The 13,968-nt window shown below is 43.3% G+C and overlaps 2 protein-coding genes across 2 annotated transcripts; one reads left to right on the top strand and one right to left on the bottom strand.

Moving 5' to 3' along the window:
• Positions 1-306: 306 nt before the first annotated feature.
• Positions 307-7,659, bottom strand: cops3 (COP9 signalosome subunit 3). Its single transcript, XM_079182402.1, has 12 exons — positions 7,480-7,659; positions 6,337-6,466; positions 5,473-5,585; positions 5,008-5,057; positions 3,993-4,085; positions 3,600-3,779; positions 3,368-3,508; positions 2,614-2,787; positions 2,096-2,182; positions 1,710-1,823; positions 1,509-1,589; positions 307-1,127 (listed from the first exon to the last, which is right to left on the bottom strand). The coding sequence occupies exons 1-12, from the start codon at positions 7,532-7,534 to the stop codon at positions 1,074-1,076; spliced, it is 1,272 nt and encodes a 423-aa protein (XP_079038528.1). The 5' UTR covers positions 7,535-7,659; the 3' UTR covers positions 307-1,073.
• A 1,056-nt stretch (positions 7,660-8,715) lies between these two features.
• Positions 8,716-13,206, top strand: nt5m (5',3'-nucleotidase, mitochondrial). The gene is made up of 5 exons (XM_079182834.1): positions 8,716-9,504; positions 10,105-10,205; positions 11,231-11,291; positions 11,455-11,569; positions 11,991-13,206. Exons 1-5 carry the CDS (start codon positions 9,223-9,225, stop codon positions 12,152-12,154), a joined length of 723 nt encoding a protein of 240 aa, XP_079038960.1. The 5' UTR covers positions 8,716-9,222; the 3' UTR covers positions 12,155-13,206.
• Positions 13,207-13,968: the final 762 nt, after the last annotated feature.

Below are 13,968 nucleotides of genomic sequence, written 5' to 3'. Positions count from 1 at the left end.
CATAACGGCGGACCAATGAGGAGCGGGTGCAGCGCATGATTGGCGTGTGCCAACTTTCTTTTTTGCAATTAAGTTCCGCCTCTATGAAGTGGGTGCTGCGTCGTGATTGGTGCAATTTTTCCGGCAAGCCACATCCGCCTGTAAGAGGACGTTCATTGGCTGGAACATAAATCGGCTTCACTGTATCAATCAGGTACGTTCGGGTCATAATGAGGCAATAAAGAGTCGATGGGAAATTTAATTCACCTCACACGTCGAGCCAAAGGGATGAGAATAAGTTCACAAAAGGCATGAAACGCAGAACTATATTCTTAAACAATTTATTATTAACAGATCCACAATCGCAAAGCTCAGGCTCCCAAATGACATGACAGTTTGGTTTCATCTGTTGACTTCACCTCTTGAAGCTGTCAAAACGGTTCTCTATACAGTGCTCTAGCGACCTCTAGTGGATCTAACCTAAAAAAACAAAAAAGGAAAGGAAAAAACAAAAACAAAACAAAAACAGTGCACCTCCATTGTGCCGAGTTTGGTCAAGGGCATGTCCATGTGTACAGATTTGCTATTGATGATATCTACATTATAACCAAAAGGTGCGAGAGGGACACACGATCATATCAGTCGTTGCAAATGTAGAATCAGTCAGATTTATTCCTCGTCAGCCATAGGTGTTTTGCCTCATGTAATGCCCTCTAGTTACGGCCATCATGCAGCAGAACCAATACAAACAGTGAGATTATTCACACGTACGTTTGGAACAAATAAGTCCAGTTTTTATTTTTGTGGTTTCTGTTAATGTAGCAGTGGTGCTCCAACCTGAACATTGATAAATAAAACACTGACAAAATTGTAATCTTTTTTTTTTTTTTCCTTTTTCTGTAAGGACCATTTGTTATCCTCAAGACACTGTGAAGAAAGAATAACCAAATTTATCATCATTCCACACAATTAGATTTTCCTTGACCAAAGTCCTTATGCAATAGAATGTTTGTTTGTTTTCCTCTTTAAAAAAAATCCAACTCATCCTGGGAAGAACTGGGTGGCTGCAGCGTTCTCTCCCTGTCCAAGGCCCCTCAGGAATAACTTGACGTTTTGCTACCAACATCGTCCTCCTGCGATCCCATACTCTGAAAAACACACAAAGCGCCACATGTTGAGAACGCGACGGGACCACACAACAACTCGGAAAAAAACCAGGCTCACGGCTGATAGTTTTGTAATCTCTTGTGCCTTTTCAGTGAAGCAAGTCAGAACTCTAGACATCTCCTAGTTGTTTAAGTGACGACTCTTTCGTTGTATTATTGTATCATTTATTCGTACTTTTTTTTTTTTATTGAATTCTACCTCGTGAAAAGTGTCTTTGCACCATGAATAAATTATGCAAATCCTGCACTGAGGCACAACGGCATTCACAAGGAGAGAATTTGCGAAGAAACCACAAAACATAATATATGAATGCATTTGTAAAAAAAAAAAAAAACCTATATATATATATTTGATTTCCTCACCTTCTGCACAAATTGTGGGTTTACTGTGATTTCTTGATCCATAGACTTTAGTTTCTCATCCAGCTCTATACATTTCAACATCTGAAAGGAGAACAGAACACATAGCTTCACTGCACAAACACGTTTCCAGGGTTCGTACGCGTCATTATGATGGGACTTCATGCAAAGCAAGACAGCACGGTAGACAAGAGACATGCTCACCTCTTGGTCAATTTTGTGGAGCATCGCTGGGTTGTTGTATTTTTCGGGATTGTCGTGGAAGCAGACCATGCCGTCCTTTTGGTTAATGCTAGCGTAGATCTCACCATCTTCAATCTGCACAGAGGCACAAGGAGGAGGAGCGTGATGAAAACTAAACCGGAGGATCTCTAGTGTGGACCAACAGCAAACTGCTGTTTGGTAGAAAGTCAGAGACTAAAACCTTTGATCCTACCAGGAATTAAATTAAAGATAAATAAATATGTTCTATAAAGCGGATCAAATACTAACTAACATATTGTAAATAATACATATTTGATATCAGAATATACCACCATGTATTAGCATGCTCAATGTGCAGAGACATCACAGATATGGATTTGACTCACCATGTGTAAGACGTATTTCTCTGCTTCCAGTGGGCCCGACAGCTGCACTCGACTCGCCATGTCTTGCAAAGACAGCGTCAGAAAGGTCTGCAGGAGGCAAAGAAAACAGAACTCGATATTAAAAGAGATTTTAAAATAAACTTTAATTATATAGCACCTTAGCAAGGTTACAAAATGCAGAGAAGACAGCCAGCTCTTGCTTCACATCTGTCGTGCTCAGCTTTTTAAAAAACGCGATTGAACAGCTGGCCCATCAGACGTCTCCGTCCGCCTTCACTCGCCCATGTCTTTGGGACGTTCCCGTCATTTGGATGATTGTCACTTCTAATGACGTGCAGCGCAGCCGATTCGATACTCTTTTGCTGAACCCAAATCTACAGCTGTTCTACGCTACAGTTCAAACCCCGTGAAGCAGCGAGCACAGGAGGAATGTGGAACACACACACACACACACACACACACACACACACACACACACACACACACACACACACACACACACACACACACACACACACCTTCGTTAGCCTCTGGATGTTCTTCTTGTAGAGCGAGGAGAGGCACTGCTTGACCAGGCCCGTGTTGTTGTCTCTCGTGAAGGTCTCGCTGTGTTTGTTGACCACGCCGCGCAACTCGGCCGGGTTGTTGGTGGTGTAAATCTGAGCCATCTCGTGGTACGCGTTGCTCAGGGGCTGAGGGCGGCGACGAGAGAGAAACAAAAGAGAGGAGAGAGAGAAAAACAATTACTCCAGAGCACAACAAGGGATCAACTGCACGAGCACACACTGCGTTCACGTAGCAATCAACTCAATGATTAAGTCACTTAAGTCCCCGCGTTGCCTTCAGAGTGGAAGTGACGTTGCTCGTTGATGATGAAAATAAGCGACTGCTGCTTTCTAGACTCGTTACACAAAACCTAGATAACCAGCAAAGGGCTGTGCATTACAGCACAACCTTGCGATTTACACCCCTCAAGCTTGCCCTTATTGATATGAATAGGGTGGACAAAATAATCAAGACGCCTGTCAGTACAATGCAGCACAACAGCACCACGAACTACAGCCTCCTCAATCACTACACCGAACAGCGAAAACAACAGGACTGTTGTACTAGACTGCATTCATGTTAATTAGGTGTAGACTTCGCGACTCGCTCTTTATTCTAACAAAGTTCTAGATTAGAATGAGGTTCCTTAAATATCAGCATGTGGAAATGCAAGCGCTGTGCCAGAACAGCAAAGCCCCGGCACTACTCATTCCATCTTGTCCTTACCTTGATGAACCTCCCCACTATTTGGGAGGTGTATTTGGGCAGTGGCTGCACTTTGCCGTGGAGAATGAGGGACACCAGGATGTACTTCTTATAGGATTCCAACATGATGTGGCTCACTGCCATGGCTGGAGTGGTTATTGCCTAACAAGAGAACACATGTGATCATTGAAGTACATGTCGGCACATTCGCTCGAGTGTGTATTCGAAGTATTTCAGGAAGTGCGAGCGTTACCTGTTCATAAAAATACAGCGCTCTTTCGAAGTTTTTGAGGCCCGTGTAGATCATGCCACCGTAGTAGTAGTAACATAAAAAGGGCTTTGCGTCGTAGGCTCCGTTCTCCTTACAGATGTCCATCATGTCCAACTCCAAGAAGGGCAGGGCGGGCTTGAAGCACTTCGCTAACAAGCACAGCTGCAAAGGAGACAGGTACGCGGTGAGGACAACGTAAGAGGGTCTCACGTGCCGGGACCAAGCCCGTGTTTGAATTACTCAACTAGCATGAGATGGGAAACATTTAAGGAGGACCGGCATAACGTCGCTCGCAAAAAAAATGCAGCTCAGTGGTGCTAAGTGTAGCAGCAGTTAAATCACGGGGCCATTTAGGGTTACAGCCGTGCGACTCACCTGACACAGGTCTGCATGAACTGAGGTAAGTTGGTTTGTGTTCATCTGCATTTTGTCTATTGCCTGTTTTAGGACGACAACACCCCTCAATGGCTGCCGGAGAAGGAAGAACATATTCAGTTAGTTATTCCCCCCGGAGCTTTCCTGAGACCGGTCTAGGCCTGCAACCGCACTTTAAAATGCATTTAAATATTTAGAAAGAGGAAAACATGCTACTCCTGGATGCGGAGACTCGGCGGCGTACAAGCAGTATGGGGGACTCATTCGGGACAGAGACGACAATGAAGATTAAAATCAGCATTTGTCTGTCACCCGTGGGGGAATTGCTTTCGCAACAAAGTGCATACGACGTTAAAAATAGTTTCACTCGCTCACGGGCTACGTCGTCAGGAAACGTTACACACAATTGATGGACATGTTGGCGAGGACGAGTCACAGTAACATCACGGACAGCTAAAAAACATTACACAACACACCAAAAGACCAACACTAACACTCGTATTCAGGTCTCTATTAGACAACATGGACCAGAGAGATCTGCTGCTAAAGTGCTGAGGGGCTGATGCAGAGTAGGGGCGATCTGAAGGTATGCGCGTGTGTGTGTGTATATACTGTAAGTATGTGTGTGTGAACATCAACTGTTTAAAGAGTCCAGGCTCCTTTAGCTTTTGGAGCTAGTAGTAGCGCTCTGTCAATGAATATATGCTATGTCCAACTGTGCATGTGGTCTTTGATGGAATCAAATAGACAGCAGATAGATAGCATTATACATGTTATCATCTCTATAGAAGAACCACTGAAGAAAATGATTTTTTAATGGCGACTTAAGACTTTTCTGTGTCATATTTCATCCAGCACTGGGTTTTTACATGTAATACACTAAATTAGTATTAAAGTCAAATGTCAACATTTCCTGCTGATTCATTTCAAATGTAGAAAATATAAAACTAAAGCTCTGTATCGATAACTAGTCGGGCAATTTCACTCCCACCGAAGTCAGAATCAACAGTCTTACCTGTTTCCGCTCTACCAGGGCGTTTGTCAACTGGTGGCAGAGACCAGCGACTGTGAGAGGAAACAGAAAGGGAAGGAAGTTATTGATTCACTCTTCAGGTGGTTAGTTAAGTCTAACGCACCGCTCACGAGTCCAAGATGCATCTACGCTTTCACTGAAAGTTAAGCATCACAAACATATTCCTGGACTCACGCATTGTTGCAACAAACGCAGCATGTTCTTCATTTTGATTGATACTTAAAAAAAAACATTTTAGTGGCTGCCAGCGGACGCTTGAAAAAAAGCCAGTATGTGCAGGAGAAAGAGAGGGCATAACCGTTCACGTTTTCACGGAGTACATGCCGATCGGCGTAGAAATCCGTTTTTGTTTCAGCTAATAACTGGTAAAACATAACCGCCACCAGCGGGACACTAACATGCTTCCTCAGCGTCTAGGAGTGAGACGTTTGCTTAGTCCGGACTTACAAGTGTCTGTTGCATATCTGATGTGCTCCCCGTTGCAGGTACTGATGAAGAGCTGGACTTGGGAGAAGAGTGTCTCAAAGTCAGGGATGCTTGGCATTGAGAACTTCACAAATCTGCAAGGACGGAGAAGGAGGTGAGCACAAACTTTTCAGAGAGCCAAGGAGACCTTATTAATACAGCTTTGGTGTTTGTGACGCAGAGGGGAACAAACGGCATTCAGTGTTTTATTATAGTAAACCGTTCAAGAATGAGGAAAAACTAAGCATTGGCAGTTCTTGATTCACAACATACTCACTTTCTTTGTTACAATGTTCGTTCAGGCCTACATTATTGGTTGTACATGACACAGGTAGCTTTTAGCTGCATCGTGTCTACATCAAATGTGCAATGCTACCTGCAACAGACAGGCTGTAGTAATAAAAAAAACACAATAAGACTTAGAAGAAGTAAGATGGCCGCCGTTATTCAAGATGCAAATACTGGATCATGTATGCGTTTTGGTTTTTAACACAGATTCTTAACCTAAAAACTGGCAACAAAGTTATGTTCCCCATTATCTGTGTCTTTCTCCAAAGGCTCAACCACCTCTATCCTCACAAAAATACAATATGACCTTCAACAGACACAATAACACAACAACAGAATCTCTTGACCCAATTCAGAAATAAATGAGGCAGAAACAAGCAGGAGAGTAGAGAAACACATGACTGGACACTGAATTTAAAAGGCAAACAAGGGGGGGGGGGGGGGAATGAGAATACAAATAAAAAAACAGCAGCAGACTTTAATGTACATGAAGAAAGGGTTCTTGACAGGTGATAACAAACAGTGATGGAAAGAATTAGGATGGAGACGGCTACTTACAGCACAGCCAGCACGCCGAGGGAGTGCTCCTGGATGTCCAGGGCCCCCAGCACTGTGTCCAGGTGGGACAAGTTTTTGGCCAGCAGCTCCCCGCTCTTGTTGATCAACTCACACAGCTGAGTCATCTGGCCTGGGGGTGGGGTGGGGGGGGGGGGTGAAGGGTCAGGAGAACAGAGAGAGAGATCTAATCACTTCGGACCCTCTTGCATGGCCATGTCGATCTTTAGAAGGACACATATCTCATATTTAAGGCAGTTTATTTCGCAATGCCAGCTGCTGATCCCTTTTAAATATGGCAATTTTTAAGGCAGGCCTGATACACGTCTGATTAAATGGGGTTGTTGTAATGACAATTAACGTCATTAAATGTAAAATGTTTTGTCACATGTGGCGGCACACGAGAGGGATTTATTCACAAAGATGTGACGGCATCACTGAAAAAAACTAGAAATGGTATTGCAACATTCCCCCGATCAGTCGTTGTAAAAGACGAGGTTAACTTAATAAAATCCACAAAGGAGTCGACAGCAACACTTATCCCGCAAGTGTGCGAAGGCATTTTCTTCATTGTTTTAGGGGTCGAGTTAATGATAGAAATCGCAATTTTCTAGTCTACGACTGTCAAGGGGCTATTCTTCACAAATGTAGAAAACTAATTGACGTATAAAATGATTTACAATCATCGTGCTGTGGCTTAGTATTTCAAAATAAATAGGCCGGTCAAGTGTCCTGTCAAGGCCTTGCAAGAGGTAATTTAAGTGTGATTGACGGATGACTTTAAACCAATAGTATTCGCTAATTCTGATTGCCAGCCAATCACGTGGAGGCTAGGGCGGGACTACCGGTAGGCAGTCCTGATAAATTATTTCCTAGATCAAAAACAAAAAGTATGATATTGACATTTTGCTTGATGAACCACCAAGTTCGCGGATATCCGAGGCATCCCTGTGTGCTAACGCATCTTTTAGTGGTACTTTACAGAACTCTCGCAGCCAGAGAAAGTCATTTTTGCGGTGTGTTTACATGATAAAGCAAAAAGAGGGCTCGGACCAGTTTGGCAGCCTAGCGATCGGGAAGGCATTTGATAGCATATGCTGGCTAGCTAGCTAACACTTCCCACTCGAATGAGTTTAGCAAGCCTACCTTGAGCGGAGAGCTGCCGCACATTGTTCACAAACTGCTCCAAGGCTGAAGCCATTATTTCTTGGGTCCAAAGTGGAGGTAATTTGCACTGTTTTTCATTCAAACGTCAGAAACAACTCCGTCCGGACTGAGAGAGGGGGCCACACAGCCGCCACTGAAGTAAAGCTATCGCGAGATCATAAAAACTGAACAGACTTCAACGAGATCTACGAACCGACCGTTTGACTCTTAAAGGGACAGACACACGATTTGCTTAAAGTATTGCAGTACTGAATCACATTTTTTATATTATTAATATTTGTCTGTTTAAGGAATTTGTAACCTATTGTTCTTGTCTCATGCGGGACTCAAGGCGCTGCAGTTGTATAATTCTGACTACAGTTCTCCCTTTAGAGAAAAGGAAAACACAGGAACTGACGTACATTTGACCGTGTTTTTAACAAAGATGTTATAAGTTGTAAGAGCACCTGCCTAACAGACTATAAAATACTAAGACAGTCTGCCGCCCTTGCTGTTTTGAAGTTCCTTCATGTAACTGTTGAGAAAATTAAACGCATTAAGTTGAGAAGTCCTGGCAGCTAATTTAAATTAAATAGATAACCATCAACATCACACTTATTCATTTGTGGCTTAAGGCCTTTGCTATTAATTCAGCCTTTCAACATGGGAGCCCATTAGGTTCTTCACCTTCATAAACTAAATATGAATTTGGTTATCTTTGCTGATAATTACTGCATGCTTAATGTACAATGATATTTTTTGTTTCGTTGCTGTACCACCATGTCTTCCTCCATTTGCGTAGTGTTACTGTGATGTAGTAAAGTGTACTGTATTATGATTTATAGCAAATAAAAATATCTGAAACCAATTCACAATCACAGAGGGAGAGCAAACGAAAGACAAAAAAAACAGCTCAAATATATAGAATTAAACATTTACTTTGTCAAATTTACAAACTTCATGCATTTTATGTACAAGGGACGGGTCCCCAAACGCATCACTGTAGAATGCTTTTTTTAGAAATGCTTTTTTTAGAATAGGCTATTTGTCACATGCAGGCAGAAATAACCTCCACCTATACTACTAATAACAATAATCATAACATTAATAATATTATTGGTAGTAAAACGTTTTCTTTCTTTCCTTTTCTAAATTTGCAATAGTGTGTCACTGCAAATTGTGCCACACATGGCTTTCATACAAAACAACGGAGTGAGCCATCTCCCTCCTTTAAGCTATCTTTGATGAGAGTAAGCTTGTTGTACAGTTTGTTCTCGCTGCTAAGCTTTTCTCTCCTTGGTGCCGCAGTACCAGTGATGTACTACCCGTTTTTTGCTCAAGTAGCACCAACAGCTGGATGTTACAGATGCTGGGAGTTCGAGAAAGGCTTTGAGTAGCCCGGGGGTGGGGGGCAGTCAATACACACTGACAACCGACGCGAACAGCTCCCATTACACTGTGTCCAAAGGCATGTCACATTTGACCTGTCTGCTGCTGTGCGGCTAGCCTGTCAGCTAAAGTTAGCCACCGACTGTTAGCTCTGGCGGCTAACTGCATCAATAAAGTCGAGCTGACAAAAACGTTTCACGAAAAGACAAAATATTAACACAGCCAATGCCACGTGGTGAAAACTGCCGCATTATTTAGGAAACTTTGGACTCCCATGCGGACTTCATCCACTGTTTCCGTCGTCGTCTGGAGAGGGTTAACGGTAGAGACAGCCGCTCGGTGGAGAGTCACACAATGTTGTTACTGTTCAGCACTGCACGCCTACTCGGAAGAGGGAAACCCGTGCTCCGTGACCCTTTTACGAGGATTTGCTTAAACATGTCGTCCTCCTCCTCCTCTCACTCGGGTAAGAGACTGCGGGTGCTGGTCGACATGGACGGGGTGCTGGCGGACTTCGAGGGGGGGTTCTTGAAGAAGTACCGGGCCCGGTACCCGGACGATCCCCACATCAGCCTGGAGGACAGGAGAGGGTTCTGGGTGTCAGCCCAGTACGGGCAGCTGAGGAGTGACCTGTGTGTGAGTGACATATATATGTATATATTTATTTATATATATATATATATATATATATATATATACACGCGTGTTGTACGTGTGTGGTATTGTAACGTTATGGTTCATGGAATCCACCGCTGTACATAGCCAGAGGTCCCACGAGCTGGTTCCCCAGGGTCCCCTTTAAAATAGTTACATTTAACAGAATGTAATTAATACATCACATACACAGAGGTCTCACTCTGTGGAGTTTGCAGTTGAAGCTTGTGGTTCAGCCACTATTTTTATATTTTGTTTATGAATTTCATTCAATATCTGAGGGGACAGAGAACCTCACATTATTTAATCCCATACGAGAAAAAACCTACACCTTTTAAAGACATTAAAAGCTACTTAGAATATGTCTAAAATGTCAGGAGGTCGTGAACTACGACTGGAGTACAAGGTCCATGTTGAACTTGAACACACGTGAAGAAATGGACAAAGATGTTTATCTCAGTTTCCTGCTTTGTCATTATTGAAACACCCTTCAGAGCACATGTCCACTCACGTGGATACACGCATACACCTGATCAACGTGCACTGATACTAAGCCGTGTGCTCGTTTGTTTCCACCTCCAGGAGAAAGCCATCAGTATCTGGGAGTCCAAGGACTTCTTCATAGAGCTGGAGCCACTGCCAGGAGGAGTGGAGGCGGTCAAGGAGATGGCCAAGATGGATGAGTAGGTTTTCTTGAAGATGCGGGTTCACTCGCAAAAATATATCAACTGGTTTGTAAAAGCAACATGTGACGTTTCTGAGCAACTTCATGGTGAGATGCGTGAAAACACTGAGTTTGGGGCCTTTTTAAACAGCACAAATTCAAAAGTAGTGGGTGAGTAATGGGTGTAAAGAAAAAGAAAATTAGCAATCTGGGTAGATCCCTGGATTTGAATGCAGATGGTGAACATTTGCAGAGAAACTAGTGAGGAAGAAACACAGTTTTAAGGTTAAGACGGCTCACGCCTGTTAGTGAATATTGCGATGAGTAACAGACCACTGCTCTGGACACAGTTCTGATCTCTGGACACAGCGAGAGGACGATTTCTTTTAGCGGAAGAAACAAAATCATTTTTAAATCAATAGAATCATTTTGAAATCAATATATTTTGTCAAATTACTGGTTTATTTAGTAAGTAGCAGTGTAATAAGCAGGGTTATGTATTTCAATTGGGATATAGTTGAGAGGGAATGCTCATTTTTACATCAGTACTCTCATTTTCATTGGAAATAACAGAAATGATTGAGGCGTGATGTTTTCTTAAGGTTGTAATTTGTAGTCGGACATATTGCAATTTTGATTAACCGGTGCGGCCCTATGCTGCTTAATCCACAACTATAACATTGAGGAACATCGGCTCCTCTACATCTGGATCGATATCGGCTTCTTCCATTCATCTGTGTTTGCCATTTCCGGGAGCGTTCTCAAAGGCACACGACACAGAGGAATAACGTCTAAAAATAGCCGTCATATTTATGAAACATGCATGTTTTCATTTCCTCTCCTGGTGGAAATTAATGGCTTTTTTTTTAATGAGTTGTCTTATCAGGGAAATCCATATGGTGTTATCTCATATTTCTCACTTTGTTTCTCCTTCCAGGGAGGGTCCGCTGCCCGTCTCCAACAAATCTATTCCTTCCGTCTGTCTGTCTGTCAGATACAAGCATCTGTAAAAATGTTGATATGTTTTTCCCTTCCTTTCTGCAGCACAGATGTCTTTATTTGCACCAGCCCAATTAAACATTACCAACACTGCCCGTATGAGAAGGTAGGCCCTCTGCAAATCAACATGTATTCTGTTCCCTTTGGACATGACTCCTTTCCTTTCCTTTTTCCGTTTCCTTTTTCTGATTAGATCTCATTTGTCGTGTGTGTGTGTGTGTGTGTTTGTGTGTGTGTGTGTGTGTGTGTGTGTGTGTGTGTTTGTCTAGTATGCCTGGGTAGAGAAGCATCTGGGTCATGACTTTCTGGAGCAGGTCATCCTGACCAGAGACAAAACGGTGATCAGCGGAGACCTCCTCATAGACGACAAGCCTGACATTCTGGGTGAGGACTGTATTATGCGTTTTAAGCTTGTAACACAGCAACAACAACAACGAGGCCTGCTGATTGGAATCAACATAAGGACAGTCTGCAATAATATTATCCTGTTTGATATTGATGACAAATGCAACTCCCAGATCCATAACTGAACATTTGAAAGGGAAGAAAGAGAGAAGCAAGTAAGAACATGTGAATGGGAGATAGAGTTACACAACCCTGCTCCTGTAATGTCATGTGGGTGTTGTGATTATTTGCGTGCGTCTCCTCCGGCGCCTCATTCACACCTTTTAAAGGCAGCTGCCGCAGCGTGCGCAGCGTTAGTCAGAGCCTGCCGGGGTTGGCCTAAAGCAGTGGTGTGTGCACGCAGTGAAACATGCATGGTTGTCAGTAACGTGTCGCGGTACGTGTGTCCCCTCCCGATCAGGCGTGGAGCCCAAACCGACGTGGGAGCACATCCTGTTCACCGCCTGCCACAACAAGCATCTTTCCGCCAGCCCCTCCCAGAGACGGCTCCTGTCTTGGGCGGACGACTGGAGGGCCATCCTGGACGGCAAAAGGCACGAGCCCCCGGGCCCCCTTCCATGTTAACGGGAGACCATCGCCACACCGGCGGGAGCCCGAGGCTCGGAGGGACACGCTGACTTCCAGAGGCAGCGCCAGAGTTAATTTCCGTTAAAGAGAGTTGGGTAAAATATGCAGAGGGGAAATGATCAGCCAAATTAACAATAACACACACAAGGTTGGATGGTTCACACACTTGTTGCACTCCTTCGGGAGACGACGTTCACTTGTCTGACCACAAGGGGGCGCCCCGAGACCGAGTGTGAAGTGAAACCGCCAATCCACCAGTCTCACTGAAGAAACTGTTACAACAAAACATTGAATTCAAAATGGACACGTGGTAAGGCAGATTGGAGCTGCTCTGTGTCTCAATACTGTATCTTTTGTGGACATTTCTCTTCAAAATCAAACATTTTCTATTTCTGAGACACGTGGGTCTTCTCTGCAAAAGAGCAGATATGGTGCTTTCAAAAAGAAAACAACGATTCTCCTCTGTTTCACAATGACCTCTGCATCTTAACTGATACTGAAAAATAAAACTGCACACATACATATATGCATGTTGCCAAAACCATCACTTGTGTTCCATGCAGTCTCTGGAAAATGTGTGCTGTATATGTTTAAGATATTAAAGTAGGAGAAGATTAGTTTATTGGGTGTTTAAAATTAAATGAAATTACATCTTGTTTTTATGTGCTCTACTTTCACACAGACAGTCAAACTATTTATTATCGCATACATTTCTTCTCAAACTTTAGCAATTTGCCGATTGTAAATACACTGACATGACAAAGTAATAGTACCTCATAATAATCAAAAGCCAATACACGACACAAGAGTCTTTTTTAAAAAAAATACATTTTGGCTGAAAAGAATATATATATATACACTGAATCCACATTTTATGTCGTAGAGTCAAAAGAGCCACGAAACCGCATTTGTCTTGTTTCAATCCAAGAAAGTATTTCTGGGCGAATGATGTGGAAGGTGCACTCGCACTCAGTTGCCAGTTGCGTTGTTCTGCTTCATGGTTCACCAAGTGAAGACACACTGTGAGTGCGTTTCAATTCCACTTTGGCTATTTCTGTCAGGGTCCGTTACAAGTTTGCCTGTTTTCTGCTAATGTGCTTTTTGGGAACAGAGTGTTGGACGCTGGGCATGTGTTATGGCTGATGCACTTAGTGCTGAAGTGTCATTGTCCCTGGTCTAAAATGCTGCTTTCTGTCCATGGGTGGTGTGTGTCTCATTCCACCTCGCTTAAAAAACGAATAACAGTATGACCGATGTGCTCTTAGTGGTCCTTTTTATGTTTTTCATTAAATAGCACGTGGAACTGGCTACAACAAATACGTTTTTCTTCCATGGTGTGACCGTAGCATTTGGCCGACGCCGTCAAAAGTCACATGACATGAACTCGCAAAAAAGCTTTTGTGCAGAAACTCCGACGTCCTGGGTGGACATCCTGGCAGTGTGAGACAGTTTGACTAAACACGATGAACTGCGTCTTTGTGCGCTTCATTGTTTTTCGTCACGTCCTCGCTGATGATCACATCAGTTAAGTTAAGGACACAGAAAACAGCAGCTGAATATGAAGATTAAACTGATGTGAGAATGAACCAAAACCTGCTGGCTATCAAATGTCAACATCTGCCTCCTTATGCCCATGGATTCTTGCATTTTGGTGCTGAATACCTGCGCTGTGTACCTATCGAACACTAAAGAATGCTTTCAAGGCCCAACCTAGATGTGTGAACAGGGCCGAAAACCTCCATCTCTCAGTCAGTATTTCGATACAGCATTCCGTGCATCCTTGTAGCTCTCTCGTCTGTTCTCTCTTTGGA

Source organism: Pholis gunnellus (genome assembly GCF_910591455.1).
Source record: "Pholis gunnellus genome assembly, chromosome: 21".
NCBI classification, from domain to species: domain Eukaryota; kingdom Metazoa; phylum Chordata; class Actinopteri; order Perciformes; family Pholidae; genus Pholis; species Pholis gunnellus.
This window is presented reverse-complemented; position numbering and strand designations above follow the sequence as displayed.

What these genes read in the sequence shown, in the direction of transcription:
- cops3 (XM_079182402.1), bottom strand. Translation starts at nt 7,534, where the DNA reads ATGGCTTCAGCCTTGGAGCAGTTTGTGAACAATGTGCGGCAGCTCTCC. An exon ending in ACATCCAGAGGCTAACGAAG is followed by an intron (nt 2,183 to 2,613) that starts GTGTGTGTGTGT and finishes TGCCTCCTGCAG; the next exon opens with ACCTTTCTGACGCTGTCTTT. An exon ending in TCCACAAAATTGACCAAGAG is followed by an intron (nt 1,590 to 1,709) that starts GTGAGCATGTCT and finishes TTCTCCTTTCAG; the next exon opens with ATGTTGAAATGTATAGAGCT.
- nt5m (XM_079182834.1), top strand. Translation starts at nt 9,223, where the DNA reads ATGTTGTTACTGTTCAGCACTGCACGCCTACTCGGAAGAGGGAAACCC. An exon ending in GAGATGGCCAAGATGGATGA is followed by an intron (nt 10,206 to 11,230) that starts GTAGGTTTTCTT and finishes TCCTTTCTGCAG; the next exon opens with CACAGATGTCTTTATTTGCA. An exon ending in CGACAAGCCTGACATTCTGG is followed by an intron (nt 11,570 to 11,990) that starts GTGAGGACTGTA and finishes CCTCCCGATCAG; the next exon opens with GCGTGGAGCCCAAACCGACG.